This window comes from Podarcis muralis, chromosome 4 (genome assembly GCF_964188315.1).
Source record: "Podarcis muralis chromosome 4, rPodMur119.hap1.1, whole genome shotgun sequence".
NCBI lineage: Eukaryota > Metazoa > Chordata > Lepidosauria > Squamata > Lacertidae > Podarcis > Podarcis muralis.
Genome location: NC_135658.1, coordinates 80,470,995 through 80,491,814, shown reverse-complemented (window position 1 = coordinate 80,491,814; position 20,820 = coordinate 80,470,995). Strand labels below are relative to the sequence as shown.

The following is a 20,820-nucleotide window of genomic DNA, read 5'->3' as shown; positions in this document are numbered from 1 at the left end:
TTTCTTAACTGTCCCCTACACACACTTCAGTTGTTGCTGAGAAACAGGGCATGAGAAGCAGGGCATGTGATAAGGGTCCACACATGTTATAGGAAGAGAGGCATTGAACTCTTGCTTGTGCATATCAGTTTTAGAAGCATCACTGTTTAAGTTTTCACATGGAGGATCATCCTTTTTCAACCTATGTGTTTGTCTTTGTCCTCTTGCCTCTCCTTCTCTCCTCTTCTCTTTCTCCTCTTCTCTTAAAAACTTGCCCAAAAAGAAAATGCCAGTGGTGTAGGTCCGGGCATGATCCAGTTGTAGGTTATGATGAACTACCAGGAGGTGCAAGAGCTTACAGATACCTTGCATTGCAGATATTTTATTGTGCACTAGGGTCCCATCTCCCCAACAACCTGTTTATTGAGCATTAATCCAGTTTTGCTTGCACAAAGCTTACATGGAGGTTAGATTATATCCGGTCTTTATTGACCATTCATTATTTGTTTGTAGGGCCGCTATACAACAAGGAGCATTCGTCTTGGTTTGCTTGTGGGATGTTGATATCTATTTCTATTAGTCTTTATTTTTCATCCCTATCACTTTTCATTTCCCTATCACTTTCCAAACTACGGAAAGGCATATAAAAATGTATGTTTATTGTGCTGGGGCAACAGAGCCGTATATCCCACTCTTAACTATGTAAAACTTAAAATTCTGATATGCACTTGAATCTCACTCACAAAGCAGTCACAATCTGGAGGCACATTTATTTATTTTTGAGAAGATTTGATTTGCATTTGAACTGTGTGTTTTTTTAATGCAAGCCGTATAAAGGCAAAAGGTGGAATATAAGTTTTAAAACAAACAAATTGTGCATTTTTACTTTTAATTTTCCCCTTACATTTATACCCCATATTTCTTCCATCATAAACTGCAAGGTGGCATAGAAGGTTCTCTCATCTAGGCATGGATGAGACCCAGACGTATTTAGCCACAGTAGGTTGTGGTTTAATGTGTCTTCAGGCTGTCACCGTCCAAAGTTGTCCTCTCTCATGGGAGAGCATTCAAGCTGTTGCAGACCTCATCACTGCCACTGCCACTGCCACTACTTCATCGCTTGCATAAACTGGCTCTGGATATGAGGACATCTCATGTGCTTGCCTTTTCAGCTATGGAGATGGAACCTGGTGTTTTATAGATGTTGGAGAGGAACCATAAATAGGACAAGAATTAGACGAAAGTACTTTGGGGGAAGGGAGGAGTGGGGGACCAGTGTGTTAAGAAATATGGATGCTTTTTTCTGAGGAGATAATTGAGAACTGATAATGAGGCACAGACTATGGGACCAGGTTGCCTTGAACTGCTGAGCTAAGCACCAAGGCATCGCAAGCAGAGGGTTTCATGGTGCAAGCTGCAGCTCTTTTCCTTCCCTGGCAATCCTAAAGACACCAGTGTGCAATTGTGACAGTTTTTCAGAGGCATTTTAGGTCTTTACATTGGGGCCTGAGGCATGGCCTGCATATTTACACGCATATGGTCTCCTTCCCTGACAATACTCACTATGTGCAGCCTCCTGTGGAGATTTATATATGCCCCTGACAGAAATAATCTGTACAGGACAGCTGTGTTTGGTCTGTTTGAGGAATAACACTGCACATTAACTATTCGTTTAGAATGTTAATTCTCTGAAAACTGGCTGTGCAAACATTCCCTGAATGTGCATCAAATTAATTTTGACACCAGCTGTCCTGGTGGCTCAGGGAGTGGGGAACTGACATTTGCTCCTGAAGGTCTAGAGCTCCACTACAGAGCTGATGACTCCAGATTCCATGTGCTAATTGACTTCTACTGTAGACCGCTTGGGAATCTCTTGTGTTGGCACAGCACTACATCTGGAGTCTCAGCCGGTGTAGGAGGCTACAGCAAATCTGTGCAACTCGTGACTCACCAAGCCCATGAGCAATGTATTGCAAGAGGCTCACCGACACTCCATTTTTATGTTAGACCCAGGTAATGGCAAAAAAGGGGTTAACCCATCACATGATGGGGTGCCACGGCCGGTGGGCTGCACTTACGTTAGTGTGTGGCACGTTGCTCAAGCCTGGATTGGGTTTAAGACACGGAAAACTCAGGTTCAGCTCTCCACAGGCAGTTGTGAAGTTTGGTGGGTGGTCTTACGCAAGTCGCCGTCTCTCAGTCTCACCAAGGCTTGAGCTTGCTTAGCGGCAGACAGCGGTGTGGGGCTGGGCCCCACACCTGACCTCTGCCCAGCTGAACCACTGCAGCAGAGGGGGCTGCGCAGTGGGAGTGGGGTGGCAGCCAGGTCAGCGCATGTGCAAGTGCGCCAGCGGAGCCAATCTAGTCTCCTACTGGTTCTTGCTCTGAGTTATTTGGCAGGACGTTGGGTTACGAATAATTCATGCACGCTAATGCAAAGTTCTTTTTTGTGTGTGTGCATAGGGGTTGTCAAGTTGGAACCCAGAAATACTGTTTATTGTGTGGTATGAAACAGCTGTAGACTGTGACTTATAGAAACTTCTCCAGACTCCAAGACTCAGGACAGTGTTTGGATGACTATGTTTATATGGCAATGACCAAGCAATGACTCAGCATGAGTGTCGATTCTTTTTATAGCGGGACACTTAGTGACTGGTTCTGTGAACGCACCAATATGTGATGAGGCTGTTGCTTACTACATGCAATTAATTTGGATAGGAGAAAACTTAACTATGAAGCGAACAGTCAAAGGACGCGTAAGCACACCCAAAAATGACAAACGATGATGATTTTGTGCCACAGCTAATGTGTTATGTGAGGAAGCACTCAAAATCAAGCTGCTGAAGCAGAAACTGCCCAGTTTTGAGGTTTTTGCCCACAACTGTGGGGCAAAAGGTTTTAAAAAATTAATAATAATAATAATAATAATAATAATTATTATTATTATTAATATAGTCATGGAGATCTTCGGCCTACTATATTGGAGTTTGCTTTAAATGACTGAATCACTTGTAAATCGACCTCACCAATCCCTGTGGGAGTATTCACAAGTAAGTGTGATAAGCTGTTCTTGCCATTATGAAGTTAATTTTGAATCCATGCGCTATTAAGTCTTTCGGACTGTTAACAGATATAGAGCCCTGCCCTGCAATGAAGCCTCACCTCTTAGCTTGAGTGTCTTGCCAAGTGATACAGAACATGGTGCCACACATTAGGCAAAAATATGTAACAAAATGTCAAAGGATTGTATGGACTCTCTTCTAACAGATCAATTTTACCTCAGAAACATGTATGGTAGTCCTCTTTGACCTCTTTTCATGATGAATGCTGGCTATTTGTTTCTGTTCTTTTGTACCTATGTTTTAAATAACCAATGGAAAGACTTATCGCAGCTGAAGTGTTACAGGCTCCCGCATTACAAAGGTTGCTTATGTAACACTTAATTTATCACACAGGTTTTAGTTCCAACTCATTTATTTTAAGGCAGCTTGAAGAACAATTTGGCAGTCTTCAGAAATGTTTCCAAAGTAGAAGTAAGAAAACTATTTTTGGATTTTTCAGTTGTTTCCCTTGAACTCTGGGATAGTTGGTTTTATATTCATTCACTTGGAGCCAACTCTGAGCATCACAAGCCAAACTGCGAATTCCCCCACAAAAGTGAGGTGTTTACGCGCTTGAGATTTTGTGCAGATACACAGAGCAGGCCATTTTGTGCTAGCAGAGCCTGCCAGCTACTACCTACCTGAGTACTCATTGCCACTGCTTTAGGGCACGTAAAACTGCCTGTGAGGGAGTGCTCATAGCTTCATTAAAAATAAAATAAAATAGGGAAGGGGTTTGGGGGACAAACACAAGTATGTTCCCACCTTCTCCTGTTTCTGCCAGAAGAAAGTAGTTTGACTGTATGCATGTATATACATTCAGATTCTTATTTTCCACATTCATTGGAAATTAGATTTTCAGACCATGTGCATTCAGTAGTTTCCTGGAGAGCCCATCTGTGTGCTTTGTAGTGGAAATGTTTAGTAGCCTAAGTTGAAACATACTGAAAATACAAACACTGAATGCATTTAGCCATAGGGATATACATACATTAAGGGCATACCCACATTACAAACCTAAGTTTGTACATACCAGGGGTCAGCAAACTTTTTCAGCAGGGAGTCGGTCCATTGTCCCTCAGGCCTTGTGGGGGGCCAGACTATATTTTGAAAAAAATATATGAATTAATTCCTATGCCCCACAAATAACCCAGAGATGCATTTTAAATAAAAGGACACATTCTACTCATGTAAAAACACCAGGCAGGCCCCCAAAATAACCCAGAGATGCATTTTAAATAAAAGGACACATTCTACTCATGTAAAAACATGCTGATTCCCAGACCGTTCGTGGGCCAGATTTAGAAGGCGATAGGTCCGGATCCGGCCCCCGGGCCTTAGTTTGCCTACCCATGGTTTTAACAGTCATTCCTTTACCCCCAGGAAACCCTGGGAATTGTGGTCCTGTGAAGGGCTGGGGGCTAACAATTTATGCAAAAGCATTCTTGGTGTCTTCAGCAAACTATAACCCCCACTGTATCATGGGGAGAAGCCACGGAAATCACAGCGGCATGAAACTGGTGCATGCTTATAGTAGGTGCATAGATAAGTAGTTCTGCATGCTCGAGTCCCTTCCAACTTTACAATTCTATGATTCTGTGACTACTCTGGGCTCTCTGTATGAGAGTTGAAGTTGTATTTTCTGTGGTTTAGGGGACCATGCCTGTGTCTGTTACTAGACCCATGGGCTGGCAGGAAAAAGTTGAAACGGGTTGATTCAAGGATGCTGTCTCTATGTAGTACTGTATTTTTCCATGCATAAGACTAGGTTTTTTTTCAGTAAAAAATAATGTCAAAAATTAGGGGGCATCTTATACTCTGGGCCATCTTCCCCCATTTTCTTAAATCTGAGTCCCCAAAATTAGGGGGTGCCTTATACATGGGGGCATCCTATAGACGAAAAAATACAGTACTTTGTTTTGCTGTTGATGTTTATCATGTGTTTTATTATTTAAGGATTCTTAGCTGTCTTGAACACATTTGGAAAGGTGGAGTAAAAATGTCTTAAATACAGTAAAGTTAATAGCAATAGAAGTCAACAATACAGACTTCTGTACCATTCACCTAGCCTTCTGCATCTGCACTGACAACATATGGAACGTATGCAGTGGTAGCTCGGGTTACAAACGCTTCGGGTTACAAACACTTTGCGTTACAAACTCCGCTAACCCAGTAGTACCTCGGGTTGCGAATTTTGCCCCAGGATGAGAACAGAAATCGTGCGGCGGTGGCAGCTGGAGGCCCCATTAGTGAAAACGTGCCTCAGGTTAAGAACGGTTTCAGGTTAAGAACGGACCTCCGGAACTAATGAAGTTTGTAACCCGAGGTACCACTGTATGTGGCATCAATGCAGTGAAATCACTGCTTCAAGGAGGGGCCCGTTTCTCTGGTTCAGCTTCTAGTGCGGCGAAATGATTTGCTTGCAGAAACTCTGTAAATGTGACATCAGCAGATTTCCCCAATTTCACTGTGTTTTGCACCATTATGCAAATTCAGCAGGTTCCACCTGAGAGAAACAAGTGGAAAGAAGGAGGGTGTAGGAACATGGCAAGAAGCCACTCAAGGTGGCTTCATCACCTACGTAGGCTACATTTAGCAGCTTGCAAGGTTGGAGTTAAAAGTTAAGTAGGTTCCCCACCTCCCTACTGACTGTACAATGGAGCTTGGCTTGATTTCTCGAGTCTCCTGTAACCTATTTGTTCTGCAAGCTTCGTAGCACACCATGAACTGAATGCTGTGCCGTGGAATGCAGATGGTCCTACTGTGGGCGACAGCAGACTCGGGGCTTGCCCACACTGGGGCAAAATGTGGACCCCCATCCCAATGTTCTATCAGACCCTTCCTCCTTTAAATGCTGGGTGTTTTGATCCTGGCCTTTTCTGATTTCCCAAGCATCAAAGCCCTCTGCATTTCAAGGTGGAAAGGTCCAGGGTAAAACTTGAGATGGGGAGGACATTATGTGGATGCTCCTACATTAAGGGGGAGATTGGCCCACTGGGAAGACACGTTGGAACAATGCCAACAGGCCATGGCAGAACGTTGCTGATGGGGAAAGCCTATGAAAGAACGCCAGTCAGCCTGCCTTATATATTATTTTCCTGAAGGTGGCTACCATTTATTTCTGGCAGGCTCCCTGTGCCTTGGAAATAGCTAGCCCAAATCCAACAGGTGGATCTTTATTAACTGGTGACTTAAGGACAAGGGCTGTGCCCATTAGCAAAACTGCCCGCCGGAGCAGTTTCTTAGAGAGCCCTTCCAGAAAGGCAGGGTGGCAAGATCCTGGCAACTCCGTTCTGCACACATTGCCGCTGCTGCACTGGTGGGGTGCTCTCTATATTGTCTGCTGTATTTGCAAAGCTAATAAGACACCACCTCTCTAGCCCTGCCCCTGCAGAGGGGGTGGCGCGGGCGGGAGGGAGGGAAGAGAAGGGGAAACCATCCCGGAGTGGGGGAACGAGGGACTTCCCTCGTCCCCCGTTTACACGCCATTTCCTGTCGGCATGTTTACTTCCGGGCAAATCAAATCCAAAAGCTGCTTTCCAAGTGAAGCCTGGAGGGGAGAAAGTGCGGTGGGTGGGCGGGTGGAAGCGAGAGCCCGGAGCCCACGGAGGGCGAGTTAGACCCGGGTGGGTGCTCCGCAGCCCCTGCTTCTCTCCACGGTCTCAACCCGCCACCGCGAAACTGACTTGAGCCGCTTCTCCTTCTCTTCCTCTTGCAGGTTTATCCGGAGCCGCGCACCGAGAGCGAGTGCCTGAGCAATATCCGCGAGTTCCTCCGCGCCTGCGGCGCCACTCTCCGCCTGGAGGTGAGGTGGGGGAGAATTGTGCATATTGCCAACACACACACACACAAAGACGTGTGTGTTTGCAATATGTGTGTGTTTGCTTGCTTGCATGTGTGTGTGTGTATAATCGCACACAGACACACGTGTATATATGAGCATGTAATATGGGGTGAGGGTGGAGGGTGTTAAGGAGGCTAGAGAGCTGTGCTAAGGAATGAATTAAAAGTTAAGGGAGCTACTGTGCCGGACGGTTGGCAGCAAACAAACGCCTACCTGTTCCATCCTCTCTCTCTCTGCACACAGGCGTTTCTTTCTTCTCCTCCAGCGTAATGCCACTGTGGTGGTTCTTCTTACCCACGCACCTATTTAGCACACTCGTGTCTGTGCAGCCACAGTGTCCTTTTTTTTTGCACGCCTCCCCTTTTATATTGCCTTGCGAACGTTATATATCATTTTGTACGGGTAGCTGTTTTAACAGCCAGATATTGAACAAGCTTTCCCACCTCCTGTTAACTCTCATTGAAGGCCAGACCAGATGAAACACAGGAGGATTGTGAGTCCTCTCTCCTGGCATTTTTACTTAAAAGCAGCCATGGAGAAGCCTGGATTTTATTGGAGTCGTGGTGCAGGGGGAATGAGGTTTTTACATTTCCCCGCTTTCACTGTTTAATACCTCTTTCCGGCTGCTATTAGCTCTGAAGTAGAAGACATCTCTGTTTTCTGCTGGGAGGTTGTTAACTGCTTGTTGAGAGTACTGTATTAAGCTTTTTTGGGGTAGGGGCAGTTAACTTCCACTCCCCCAATGTTGGTGCTTTGATCATAGTCAAAGCCCAAGCACGCGTGCACACACACACACAGGTTTTGTTTTTTTACTGTTAAGTAAAAATGAAAATGTCATGAGATTGTTCCACACCTCTTGTTTCTTGTCTCATCTGGCCCCAAATCTAGCCTTGTTTTTCCAAAGAGATCTATTGTTTTCTACTGTGTTTGTCTTCACACTGATTTTATTTGGATTCTTCCAAATTTTATATATATATGAGAGAGTCATCCCTTTAAAATAGCCTGATTAATATCATTGTGTAATGCAAACATATTAAAATATACACTCTCTAGTTTCATAAAACTGAATCCATGCCCTCACATCAAATGCTGTATATTGAGGTTTTTTATGTTTTGTAGTGAACGAACCATAGATCATCTCAGAATCAGATTTTTAATGCCACATCTGCATGATATATTGAAAGCGCTATTATGCAACTAGGCTTCAGCCAAAGAATCCTTGGAAACTGTTTAAGTGTACAGTGAATTGTTAGGAGACCCCTGTTCCCACCCCAGAGCTACGATACTCAGAGTGGTTTAACTGGTTGTCCCTTTTCCCAGGGAACTCTGGGAATTGTAGCTGAGTGAAGGGAATAGGAGCCTCATAGCAACTCCCAACTCTCTTAACAAACTAAGGTTCTCAGGAATCTTTGGGGAAGCCATGACTGTTTAATGTAGTGTTATACTACTTTAAAATGAAGGTGATAGCTGATGTGTTCACGCCTCCTCAGAGGTGGTGGATTTCTGCTCAGCATGACCAAATAAAATCCTAACACTGGAGGCGGAAAGAGGGTTTTCTTGCGTATCCTTGGGCTATGGAGCAAGGAGAAACAGCTTGTTCTGGTTCTACCTGCTCAAACACTTTGAACGATGAGAAATTTACCCTACTTGTAGAAGGAACATCATGGGTGATCATGTCCAACCATTTCAGGAATCCTACCCAAAGCTGTTGCTGTCAAGGGCATTCTTCCTCTCTACTTAAAGAAGTCCCTGGATATATAGCTGGAAGTGACACTAAATCATCAAGTCAACCCTCCTTCCTCAAGGACAGCACCTAAACAAATCTTAATCAACAGTGGTCTAACTTGATATTTAAGACCTCTGTTGACAGAGGATGCACAGCAAGGTTCCATCTTTTTATGTCTCGTATACAGTAGACAAATAATATAACTAATCTCAACGCATTTGAATCCTTCTGTTAGATTCTGAGGCTGGGGAGTGATGGCTATTCCAGGCTTTTCTTTCCTTTAATTTTTCGTTTGTTTGTTGATGACCCTCGGGATCCCTTCCAACTCTGTGATTCTATGATTCCAGCCCTTTTCCATAGTGAGATAACTAGAGGAAATGTATAGGTGATAATCAAATCTAAATGCTCTGTAAAAAGTAGACTTCTTCCATTCTGACTGCTAGGTGACACTTTCTCAGATTTCTCTACAAACCTAGTTGGTTTCTACATTTTTTCCTCATTCAGACCCTTGATTGCCTTGGTTTTTGTTTCCTTATGACTTCTTTGTTATAAGGAGTACAGTTTAGAACGGGACAAGTATCTTCTGAATCTTCTGTGTATAATTCACCATCCAAGTATGGTGTTTTCTTCCTTTTGGCAGTGTCGCTACATTGCTGAGTCAGAGTCAATTAGTTAATGATGAACTTCCCCTCTACTTTCTTTCTATGCAGCTATTTAAATTAGTCCCCCCCCCCAAGCTTGCTAACTTTCCCTTGGGTTAGTGAATCTAACTTTAAAGGGCCTTGTAGATTTAACACTTGATAACTTTAATACCTAGCAAATTTATAGTCTTTTCTTTTAATGAGTAATTGATTAGAACATAGAGACCTAGATTTTGGTCACATGATCAATCACCCACTTACCTTGCTTCATTTTTGTCTGTGAACACTGTGTGGGACTACAGTTATGGCAGACTTGTTGAAACAAGCTTGTGAACTACAGTAGAAATGCGAGACAATTGAACTTCTGGCTTTGTTTACCCAAGGTAAAGCCCCACCCATGTTTCTTATCTTTTGGAGGGGAAAGACAGAAAGAATAAGAGTTTTGTAAAATGACTTAGCTTTATTTAGGTGGGGTGCAGGGGGTGGAATTCACAGGGCCATCTGAGGAACAGTTGTGATTGACTACCTTGAGTTGAAACTTCTTGATTATTGGCCATAAACAATATGCAGTTTACTATATTAAGTGGTCAGTGCTGTTTGAATTCATTTGTCAAGTTGTTTGTCTTCTTGCCTGCACTTGCCTTTCTGTTAAGACATGGAACTTAAAAATTGTTAGTTGGAAACGTATTTTAAAAATTGAATGGGCATTACGTATAATAACAGGAACAAAGTCTGCCAAAATTGTGGGGAAGTTCAAGACTATATGACTCACTTTTGGGGGGGGGAGTTGAGGGGAGACTTCTGTATTTTCATGGTTTGGGGAAAATTGGAAATATTTTGAACCCAGGCACAAGTCATTTTAAAGTTGGGAACAAGATAACAACTAGATAGTTTAAGAGAATGCTGGATAGGAAAAAACCCAGCTGTACCCTATTGCATCATATATTGTACTTGAACTGCAGTTTTTTGGGGGGCCATTTTCCGTTCTAGATAATATTGTTGACCTCTTCAGCACATTTCAGAGATCCCTGGCCTTACTGTTTTGCCTTGGGAAAAGCATAGGAATATATCTACACTGCAAACCTATAAATCTCATGTTTACCGTCGGAAATTACGGGAATGGTTGGTTGGCAAATGTGCTTAGAATTATCTGTTGTAGAACTATGGTTGCCATCAATTTGTATTTTAATTAATTTTTATAATGTTTTTATAATGTTGCATTGTTTTAGTGTTGTTAGCCGCCCTGAGCCCGGCTTCGGCTGGGGAGGGCGGGATATAAATAAAATTTATTATTATTATTATTATTATTATTATTATTATTATTATTATTATAACTATAGTTCCCTGGAAACATAGAATAACTACAGTCATGCCTCAGGTTAAAGTAGAACTATAGTTCCCTGGAAACATAGAATAACTACAGTCATGCCTCAGGTTGAGCATTTTCGGGTTGCGCTCCGCGGCGACCCTGAAGTAACGGAACATGTTACTTCCGGGTTTCACCACTCGCGCATGCGCAGATGCTCAAAATGACATCATGTGCATGCGCAGAAGCGGCGAATTGTAACCCACGCAGGCGCGGGTTGCGTTCACTTCAGGATGCGAACGGGGCTCTGGAATGAAGCCCGTTCGCATCCAGAGGTGCCACTGTATTAAAATTAGTTTTAGCTGTGGTCTAAACCACTGAGCCTCTCAGGCTTGCTGATCAGAAGGTTGGCGGTTTGAATCCCCTCAACGGGGTGAGAAACACAGAAACGCCGTTTACCTTCCCGCTGGAGCGGTACCTATTTATCTACTTGCACTTTGACGTGCTTTCGAACTGCTAGGTTGGCAGGAGCAGGGACCGAGCAATGGGAGCTCACCCCATTGTGGGGATTCGAACCGCCGACCTTCCGATCGGCAAGTCCTAGGCTCTGTGGTTTAACCCACAGCGCCACCCGCGTCCCTTGGGCTGTGCTACTGGGCTGTAAATGGGAAGTCACAAAATTAAATGTTCTTCCATACTAATGCATAAATAAAATTCCTCTCCTTAGAGAAATAGATTTCAAGGGAGAGGGTTCTAGCATAGTCTTATTTCTTACACCTGCTTTTCTATATGCAGGGGTTATTGATTTATTTTGCATGGAGGACTTTTCAGTCCCCTGTAGTCACTAGTGATACAATCCAGGCAGAGGCTTACTGTTTTGTGTGGACTCTCAGACCCTCACGATGTTGCTGTGTTTTCCAAATAAACATGCATAGGATTAGGCTGCCACTGGGTTATAGCTTTCTGTCCCATTTATACTTTTATATCCGCTTACGCAGTTCTGGGCCAGGAGAAGTTGAATTCTTGACAGGAGGGGGGGAGCAGAGGAAGAAGAGAAGACAGCAAAAGTATTGAGCTCTCATTTTGGTAGAGACTTGAAAGCATTCCTTTACTAAAGAAGAGATGGTCGGGCGATATGTGTGTAACCATTCACTGCACAGGTTTCTGGAAGGAAAGAAGTTTGCTTGAGAGTCAAAACTGTATTCTTATTTCTGTAGATGAAAAAAAATGGTGTGTTACAGAGTTTTCTGCATCTAGGCAGATCAGAAATGTTTGGCTTGGTTTCTTGAGAACATGGTTTATTGCCTTGAAAAACAATAGTACTTTAAATACCAGATAATGGTGAGAAGAGACTCAGAGCCATTTAGGCTGATTTTCTGTAGCCTGCAAGTTGCTGCCTTCTGTTTTACAGCTGTCACAAATTCAAATGGCACCAAGTACATGATCAGCAGGGTATGTGGTACTGATAACTGATCAGTATCTCAGAACATCAACTTGTGCCAGCGTTTGCCATTAAAAAAAAGTGCTTGGGTGAACTAGTCTTCAGGACAGTTGCATTTTACAAATATTTAACTTGCATGATTCGAACCATATGCAGTTGAAGGCTGGTTGACTGAAATTTTGCAAGTTAAATGCAAGGAAGATAGAACGCTTTAAAGCTCTTTTGCCTGCATGAAAATAACTTTTAGCTGTCTGCTTTGCTTGGGAGGGCAACGCACACACAGATTTGGCACACTGGTGCAAGATCTCACAGGGCTGTCCAGTTCCTGTGAGACCTTATGCAAGCATCCCTACCCTTCCAGAGTTGGCGTGCTGAGTGAGCCTTGCCTGGCAAGCAAGGGAGACAGCTTAAAAGCTCTTTCTGCACTGGGAAAACCCAGCGGAACAATAAGTTTATAAACGTTCTTACTGGCTCGCTTGCTGCTTCTTCAAATCCCTCTCTGCAGACTCAGAAAGGCGAACACCCACAGAAAGAATGCATGGTTCTGATTGGCTTAGGGTGGGCTGGTTGACTTAGGTTGGGGAAACTGAGTCTGCCCCCCCTCAGCTCATTACAGGCAGAGACCATTTTATGCAAATCATGCTCATGCTCATCGCTGCCAATATGGAAGAGGTCTGAAAAAGTGGCGGGGTGGGCTTATGTAAGCTCCACTTACATGCATGTGGGGTCAGGAATGGAATGCCCGGCCAAAAGGATTGCCACCTGTATAAGCCATAGCTTGGTTTTCACCCCCTTCTTACAAAAAATGGGGAGGGAAATGAGCAAAAGCATCCACTGTTCTACGAAAGCCATTTCTGTGGGATAGAGAGTTGCAGGAGCCTGGGTGGGACCTGCTGGTAGTGATTATGCTGACTGGCTAACCAGAGGAGATGGGCAGAAGCGTCTAGGAAGCCTCCCAGTTGGTATTTCCAGCACTGACCATAGGTGGCTTTCCAGAGTCTCTGGTGGAAAGCTCTCTTCCTGAGCTCTGCTTCCTTTGATGCTTTGAACTGAGCTGTCGGGGGCTGAACCTTGAGCCATGTCATCACGAATCAGCTGCTCTTCTTCCCCCACCTATTTTTGTTTTCATCTTTATGCTACGGGTCATACCATCATTAAATTTGGCATCCCCACATAATTTCTGAGGTGCAAAGAAATGTTGAGTGTTCAAAAACAAGTTGACTCCCCCCCCCCCCCTTGGTACATTGTTGGCGATTCTTACTATTCTGTTTAAAGAGAATTCCCAGATGACATGAAATCACTTCCATGAAACCATTACACATGCATATACTCTTCTCTCTGCAATTCCCTGTCCTTCATCCTTTTGTTTGGCTTCCTGTTGAGTAAGGCCGCCTAGGTGCGTGTGTTATTCCGATGATGAACTGGCTGTTGGAATGGCCAATCGACTCGCTCCCACCCTCCCAGATAGCCTCAGACTGGCAGGAAACATAAGCCTCTTCACATCCTGTTTTTCCTTGACTTCTTTGAACATACACGTTTAGCAGTCTACTTTTGTTGAGAGAGAATTCACAATGGTGAGCCCAAATCCTTCTCTTTTGTGCTGTTTATATAGATTCTCTTGCTTCCTAACCCATTTTTATTTTGCGACTTTGCTGTTTCGAAAAATAGTCCTGGTATATCTCTGACTGGATTTCTTCCGGTTGGTACTTAACTCTCTGGGGTGGATGATGGAGTGAGGGGCAGGGAGTGGCGTTTTCTTTTCCCTGCTGGAAACAACTTTTATGCCTTTAGCTTTTTAAAGACTTTTGGTAAATGCATATTCTTGGGAATGTTTGGTTTAAAAGAGGTGTAGGGAACCTCAGGCCCAGGGGCCAAATGTGGCCCTCCAGGCCTCTTGTCTGCCCTCAAGATTCTCCCTAGACCATACCTTTCACTGGCTCCATTCTGCATCCTCCTCAAGTTCTTTTGCCGGACTGGAATGTGTCTTACGTGGCAATGGTTCTTGTTGTCCTGGATGGAGCGGTGTCTATACAAGCACTCCAGCTTGTGAGATAGAATGATGCCTCCTTCCTCATGGGTTGTTCTGGGCATTCTCCTGCCTCCCCAAAAGCTGATTTCATGGACTGTCCAGGGGGAAGAAGTCGGAAGCCCTGTTGTGGAAGTGGAAGTCTGTGCACAGGGCTTCAGGGGGGTCCCACTGTTGGAGAGCTTCCATGCAGAGCGCTTTTTTAGAGTGTCGGGCATGCTCCTTCAGCGCACTTAGCACTTGCAACCACAGGCACAGTGTGGCCTGCTTCTGATTCCCTATCTCTTCATGTCAGGAATGTGGGGAATTGTGGGCCATGCCCACCAGCAATCATGCAGGTGCAGAAACATTTTCCAAAGTAGCAGTGTACCCTGGAAAAGAACACTTTGGCTTTTTCCTGTTTGTGCTAAGTGTGTGCAACCTCGGTGTGTGTGTGTGTGTGTGTGTGTGTGTGTGTGTGTGAAGCTTCCTTATGTATATGGGTTCTGAACGCAGGCTGTGCTTAAGGACAAGTCTCCGCTCGGTATTTTTGCTTTAAAAAAGAGAAACAACAGATAACTTCGTTTGGTTCAAGCAGAAAATAAAACAAATTATCCTTTTTGGGTGACTTTGCAGGATTGGCTAATACATCCTGTGTGCAGTAGGGTAAGATCCCCCCCCCCCCATTTTTCCTGCTAAATCTAATGCCTGAAGAGGGCTATTTTGTTTGCTGAAACAGATTGGCATAACTGCCCCTCTGTACCGCAGCCTGTAAAAAGGACAACATCTGGAGAACCTTTACGTGGCCTATGGAAGATGGGCATAAAATAGGCCAGGTAGGAGTGTTTTTGGAAAACGGATTCCATAAGGAGGTTGTTCAAGAGAGAAGACGTGGTCCTGTGGCCCTGCAGTTCTGTGTGAAAGGGCACACACAGCCGATTCCATTTGGCATGTCTATGCGTGACACATGTGGCAGGAGATGTTCACTCAGGTAGGCAGAGTGCATAATGTCCGGGGCTTTAAAAGCCATTGTCAACACTTTGAATTGGGCCTGGAAGCTAATAAGGTTTTTGGTCCTCGCAACCAAAACAGAAGTTGTACACTCTTTGCAACTCACGTTTGTGTGTAGAAAAAATAAACAACGGATCAAAACTTGGCTGAGATCTTTTAGAACAATTTTGTTTTGAACTTGCAGTGGCTTTCTAGCATGACTTAATATGTATTTATATTTCTTTCTTTTTTTTAAGACGTTTGATGCAAATGATCTCTATCAGGGACAGAACTTCAGCAAGGTGCTTAGCTCCTTGGTTGCTCTAAATAAAGTAACAGCAGGTAAGTAGAATCCGTTTCCCCCCACTTCCTTTTCTTGCTGTTAAATATTTTGTTTGTTTGTTTTGCTCTGAACTGAAAGTTTCTACGTTTCAGGTTTTTTTTAAAAAAAGAATTCACTGCATTTATCATTCAGTAGCAGGATTTTTACCGTATTTTTCGCCCTATAGGACGCACCAGCCCATAGGACGCACCTAGTTTTCAGGGGGGAAATCAAGGGGGAAAATATGATTTCCCCCCCGCCGCTCTGGGAGCAGTGGACAGGCTGCACGCAGCCTGTGCGCTACTCCAAGACCTTCTCCCTGCTTTTGCGGGAGGTGGCGGGATTCCCCCACCTCCCGCAAAAGCCCACAGGAGCCCCTCGTGACTCCTGCGGGCTTTTCGACCAGGAGGGAGAAGGGACTGAAACGGCCAGTCAGTCCCTTCTCCCTCCTCGGGGAAAAGCCCCCAAGAGCGGCGCGCTCTTTAAATGGTGCGCGGCTCCCCCATTTCTAGGAGATGGGGGAATTCCCCCCCCTCGTAGAAAAGCCAGCAGAAGCCGCAGAGCCCCTTTAAAGAGCGCGAGGCTTTTGCGGGAGGTGGGGGAATTCCACCATCTCCTGCAAAAGCCAGCAGGAGGGAGAAGGGACTGACTGCCAGTCAGTCCCTTCTCCCTCCTTAGGGAAAAGCCCCCAAGAGCCGCTCGCTCTTTAAAGGGTGCACGGCTCCTGCAGGCTTTTCTAGGAGGTGGGGGAATTCCCCCACCTCCTAGAAAAGCCAGCAGAAGCTGCGGAGCCCTTTTAAAGAGCGCGCAGCTTTTGCCTGCTTTTGCGGGAGGTAGGGGAATTCCCCCATCTCCCGCAAAAACCCAAAGGAGGGTTGGAGAGTAGCTGGAAGGCGTCGCGCGCCTTCCTGCTGCCCCCCATCCTCTGGGGCTGGCGATGGGGGAAACGCTGCTTTCCCCACCACCAGCCTCAAACCCGGGTTGGAGAGTAGCGGCAAGGCGTCGCGCGCCTTCCTGCTGCCCCCCATCCTCTGGGGCTGGCGATGGGGGAAGCGCTGCTTTCCCCACCGCCAGCCTCAAAGAGCAGACTCACCTGGCTTCAGCGGAAGCAACGCGAAGCCTCCGGAGTGCAGGCTTCGGAGGCTTCGCGTTGCTATCGCTGAAGCCAAGGAGTCTGCATTCGCCCCATAAGACGCACACACATTTCCCCTTCATTTTTGGAGGGGAAAAAGTGCGTCTTATAGGGCGAAAAATACGGTATTTCATTTCATTTCTTGCTCCGCTCTTGCGACACAACTCCCCCAGTTGTCCTTGAGCTGAATATGCTTCCTTAACTAAATAAACGAACTATAGCTCAATAGCTCTGTTGATGATAGCACCCAAGTCATTAGCCTGGAATTTGCTTGGTTTTCAGTGTTACCTGCACAAGCGCCCCATTTCTGTACTTTGATACTATTTGGAATATATTTGGCGTCAGGTACAGAACACCTCCATTTTCTAAGTAGTAATATATACCTACTGTGTCTGTTTTGGTGTTCATCCCATGCTCCCTTTTTTCCATTTTAAGAGGATAGATGGACAATTGCCCCATTTTCAGATTTTTCTAGTAATACTGTGGTGTGTACCAGACGTTTGCTGTTTTGATTATAGGATCACCTCTAATGATTTTGATACCCCATGAGTATGGGGCATAAATGTCACTGTCTCTTAAAGCACTCATGTGCGTGCATGCACAAGCATACACCTAACAGTTCATAATATTAGTATTTGTGTTAATGCCTTTTTTATTGCATAAAGCCCATGTGAGGTCCGGAGGGTGGCATCATAAGAACGGGCTTCCTCTGATGTGTTTGTGCACATCATTGAAGTTGGACAGCAGTAGAGCTGAGGAATAATCTAACAGAAGTCCCTTTGAAAGCAATCTAATTGAAAGTTTATTTTATTATATGTATCACTCACTTTTCCCCCAAACTGGCTCTCAAACCAGTTTACATCTACAATATACCATATATTACGGATATAGGTTTTGTGGTAGGCTATTCTGGTTCCTGGTAGTTGGTGTCATGGTCTAGGATGGTTGTAGGATTTCTTCCAGAGAGAGGAGGAGCTGCAAATGGACTTGGGGGGCTAGTAGATTATAAAGATGCATTTAAGTGCTCAATTGTATGAGCCTCATTGAATTCAGTGGCACTAACTTTCCCATATGATGTGCCTATTATAATAATAATACAACAACAATTTATTATTTATACCCCGCCCATCTGGCTGAGTTTCCCCAGCCACTCTGGGCGGCTCCCAATCAAGTGTTAAAAAGGGCTAACTTCAGATGTCTTTTCAAAATAGGTTAGCTGCTTATTTCCTTGACATCTGATGGGAGGGCGTTCCACAGGGCGGGCGCCACTACCAAGAAGGCCCTCTGTCTGGTTCCCTGTAACTTTGCTTCTCGCAATGAGGGAACCGCCAGAAGGCCCTTGGTGCTGGATCTCAGTGTCCGGGCTGAACGATGGGGGTGGAGATGTTGTGCCTCCCTGAATATAGGAAGAGTGGGCTATATACATTTTAATAAGTCTAGACCCCTGAAAATGTTTCATGATTTGTTTATTTTGCTACTGTTGTTGGTGTACGGTTCCTTCCTTTCCCAAATGAGACAGTGAGGACTTTACCTACCAGCCTCTTCCTCCCACCCCATGTCTCCTGGATTTCTTGCCTGATCCATCAGGAGACACATACATGGAAGTACATCATCCTCATCATTTCAGTAGTAATGATATCACTTTTGGGATCAGGGGCAGGCAGTCTAAATTGGATGTGCATGCAAATGTGCCTCCTGGTGTGGATATGGAAGTATGTCCTCTTGCATTCTGTTGGATTTTGGGGAATGAGGGGTGTGATTATTATTATTTGCTTTTGAAGTGAATTTTGCCTGCATACCTGTTGGATGCATCTGCCCAGAGATCCTTTCCAGGCCCATCTCTTCCCGTTTTGGTACTCAGTACATTCCTGTGAAGACAACTCGCTTTACAGATCCGAGGGATGATAAAATATAGTTCTGTTGTCTTGCATAGAAGTAGGTTAATTCAAGTAATTGGCATCTTACACGTGCTTTTCTGGGAATTCTACACTTCTGTTTTAGGAAATCAAATATAAATGCTTGTCCACAGCACAAATTTTATATACGTGTGCCTTACTGAAATGCTAATGTTTCATGGTTATCTCTTTTCAGATATTGGGCTAGGAAGTGATTCTGTGTGCGCAAGGCCATCATCTCATCGAATAAAATCTTTTGATTCCCTGGGATCCCAATCTTTACATAGCAGGACCTCAAAACTTTTTCAGGGCCAGTATCGAAGTCTGGTAAGTGTTGACCTATTTCTATTCTCTCTATTCTTTTTCTTTTCTTTTCACTCTCCTTAATTAGTGCTGCAAAGTGAGAAGCTTGACTCAGATTCACAGATACTTGATCGTTGCCTTCTCACCTATCTGTAGCATAAGCCTTTGAGACTTTAAATATGTTTTGTGCTGTTTTGAGGAATCTGCTTTCAGATTCTGCAGATTCATGGGTTGAGATCAACAATTCAGAGCAGTCAAGGGTTGCTTAAACCCACTAGTGCATCAGTGAGGTTTAAGTGTGCTTAACTACTGGCTTGTGGCCAAAGAGTCCTAGAAATGGTGTATTTGTAAACAGAGCTCATAGCCATCTAGTTCCTCCATGTTTGTCATCAGATACTGCCCAGAGTGACTGGGGCAACCCATTCAAATGGGCAGCATGTTGTTGTTGTTGTCAAATGGGCAGCATGTTGTTGTTGTTGTTGTCAAATGGGCAGCATGTTGTTATTATTATTCTGTGCACTATCTTAAGTCATAATACATCGAAGAAAAGACCTCCAAGAATTACATTTGTGTTTCATTTTCCGCTTAGGTTTTAACCAGTTAAATTTCAGCGTTGCGTCGAACATTGGTCCTACTTAGAAATGACCCATTCAAACCAATGTATTTAAGTTAGCCATGCCCATTCACTTTAATGGTGAGGCTAGTGCTAGTTACTGCCCTCTGCAACCAAGTTGGCCAATGTCAAATGAATTCGTTCAGTTCCAGCTCTCACGAGAAAATGTGTGATGAGAAAATGAGGCACACGATAATGCAGTTCAGAGCAACATAATAGGTCTAAAACTTTTACAGCTAAGGGGTATGAATCCTACCTTAAAAGCATACTACCTAAGTACTAAGTAAATCCCAAAGGCTTCTTTCATTTGTACTTTTTTATTGTACAATTATACACATACATAGGTGAAGAAGCAACCTATGTTTTTGGTCTGAACCTTGTTTAGGGAGGGGGTGGTTCTGTTCTGTTTCCTACTTGGCTAAGACTTCTGGATAATGGTTCAAGTTCTGTTCTGCTTCAGGAAAAAGTAAGGGTTTATTCTAGTTTGTTTACTTATTACACTTATATTTTCTTGAAGGAGGGCACAGTGGCATGCTTGTTTCCCGCCCTTTCCAATTGTATCTTCATAACAACCCTGTGAGGTAGATTAGGTCATCAGGCAGTGACTGGCCCATGGTTACCCAGTGAGTGGTTGAATTCGAACCCTGTTTCTTGGTTCACATTTTGTTTGAATCCGTGGTTTTTTTCAGTTTTTGAAGTATGATTACAATCTGTGAGAGTAAATCATATTAGTTCATATAAATGTTGTTCCTCTGCTTTCCATCTCAAACAGAGTTTTTCTGCTGAAAGGCAACTAACCAATGATATGCATCGGGTGCAGAGAACCAGTGGTTTTCTAGATGCTGTCGGACTCCCAGATCCTATCAGCCCCAGCTTGCATGGCTGTTGGTCAAGGGAATGATGGGAATTGCAGTCCAGCAACATTGCAGTGCCTCACCCCTGATATAAATTAAATGAACAAAATGAGGCCCACGTCTTATGATCAGTCCTTGCCATTTGTTGCTCACTTTCTTCCTACTGTGTGAACTTTTATAGAACTATATAGAAATAGCCTCTGTGTTTGATTTGAAGCTTAGCTTGGTATGGTCAAGGTATCCCATGCATTTCCAGGAATGGCAAATCTGCCGAACAATGACTGTTCACACTGTTTGCAAAGGGTGAGGTTGGTGTCACGCTGATGGAGGAATTGGTGTCCATGTTCTAGAATTGAGTAAGCGGCCATGCCACTTCTTTTGAGGCTGTCTTGTACTCTTTACTCCTGAAGTTTCTAAGCAGCTGAAAGTACTGCATACTTTCCACTAGTCAAGACAGCCGTAAATCCTAAAATCAGTGGCTGGCTTTATTCCAGTCTGTTTTGAATGACTCCACCCATGGATGTGAAAGAGTGCTTGTATCCTTTCATACACTTCGTTTTGCATCAGTCGTTTTGCATTACTGATTCACACATACAGACTGGGACGTTAAACAAAAGAGCTCTTAGGGCACTCCTAGGAAAGTGATAGCAGGCATCTGTTTTGACCTA

At 44.3% G+C, this 20,820-nt stretch overlaps 1 protein-coding gene across 4 annotated transcripts in view; it reads left to right on the top strand.

Moving 5' to 3' along the window:
- ARHGEF7 (Rho guanine nucleotide exchange factor 7) overlaps positions 1-20,820 on the top strand; it is an 82,652-nt gene that overhangs the window by 7,028 nt on the left and 54,804 nt on the right. For all 4 annotated transcript variants that reach the window (XM_028728119.2, XM_028728118.2, XM_077927670.1 and 1 more), the window contains exons 2-4: positions 6,799-6,885; positions 15,291-15,375; positions 18,579-18,709. In XM_028728119.2, coding sequence (XP_028583952.1) covers positions 6,799-6,885; positions 15,291-15,375; positions 18,579-18,709 — 303 coding nt within the window. The remainder of the gene's footprint in view (positions 1-6,798; positions 6,886-15,290; positions 15,376-18,578; positions 18,710-20,820) is intronic.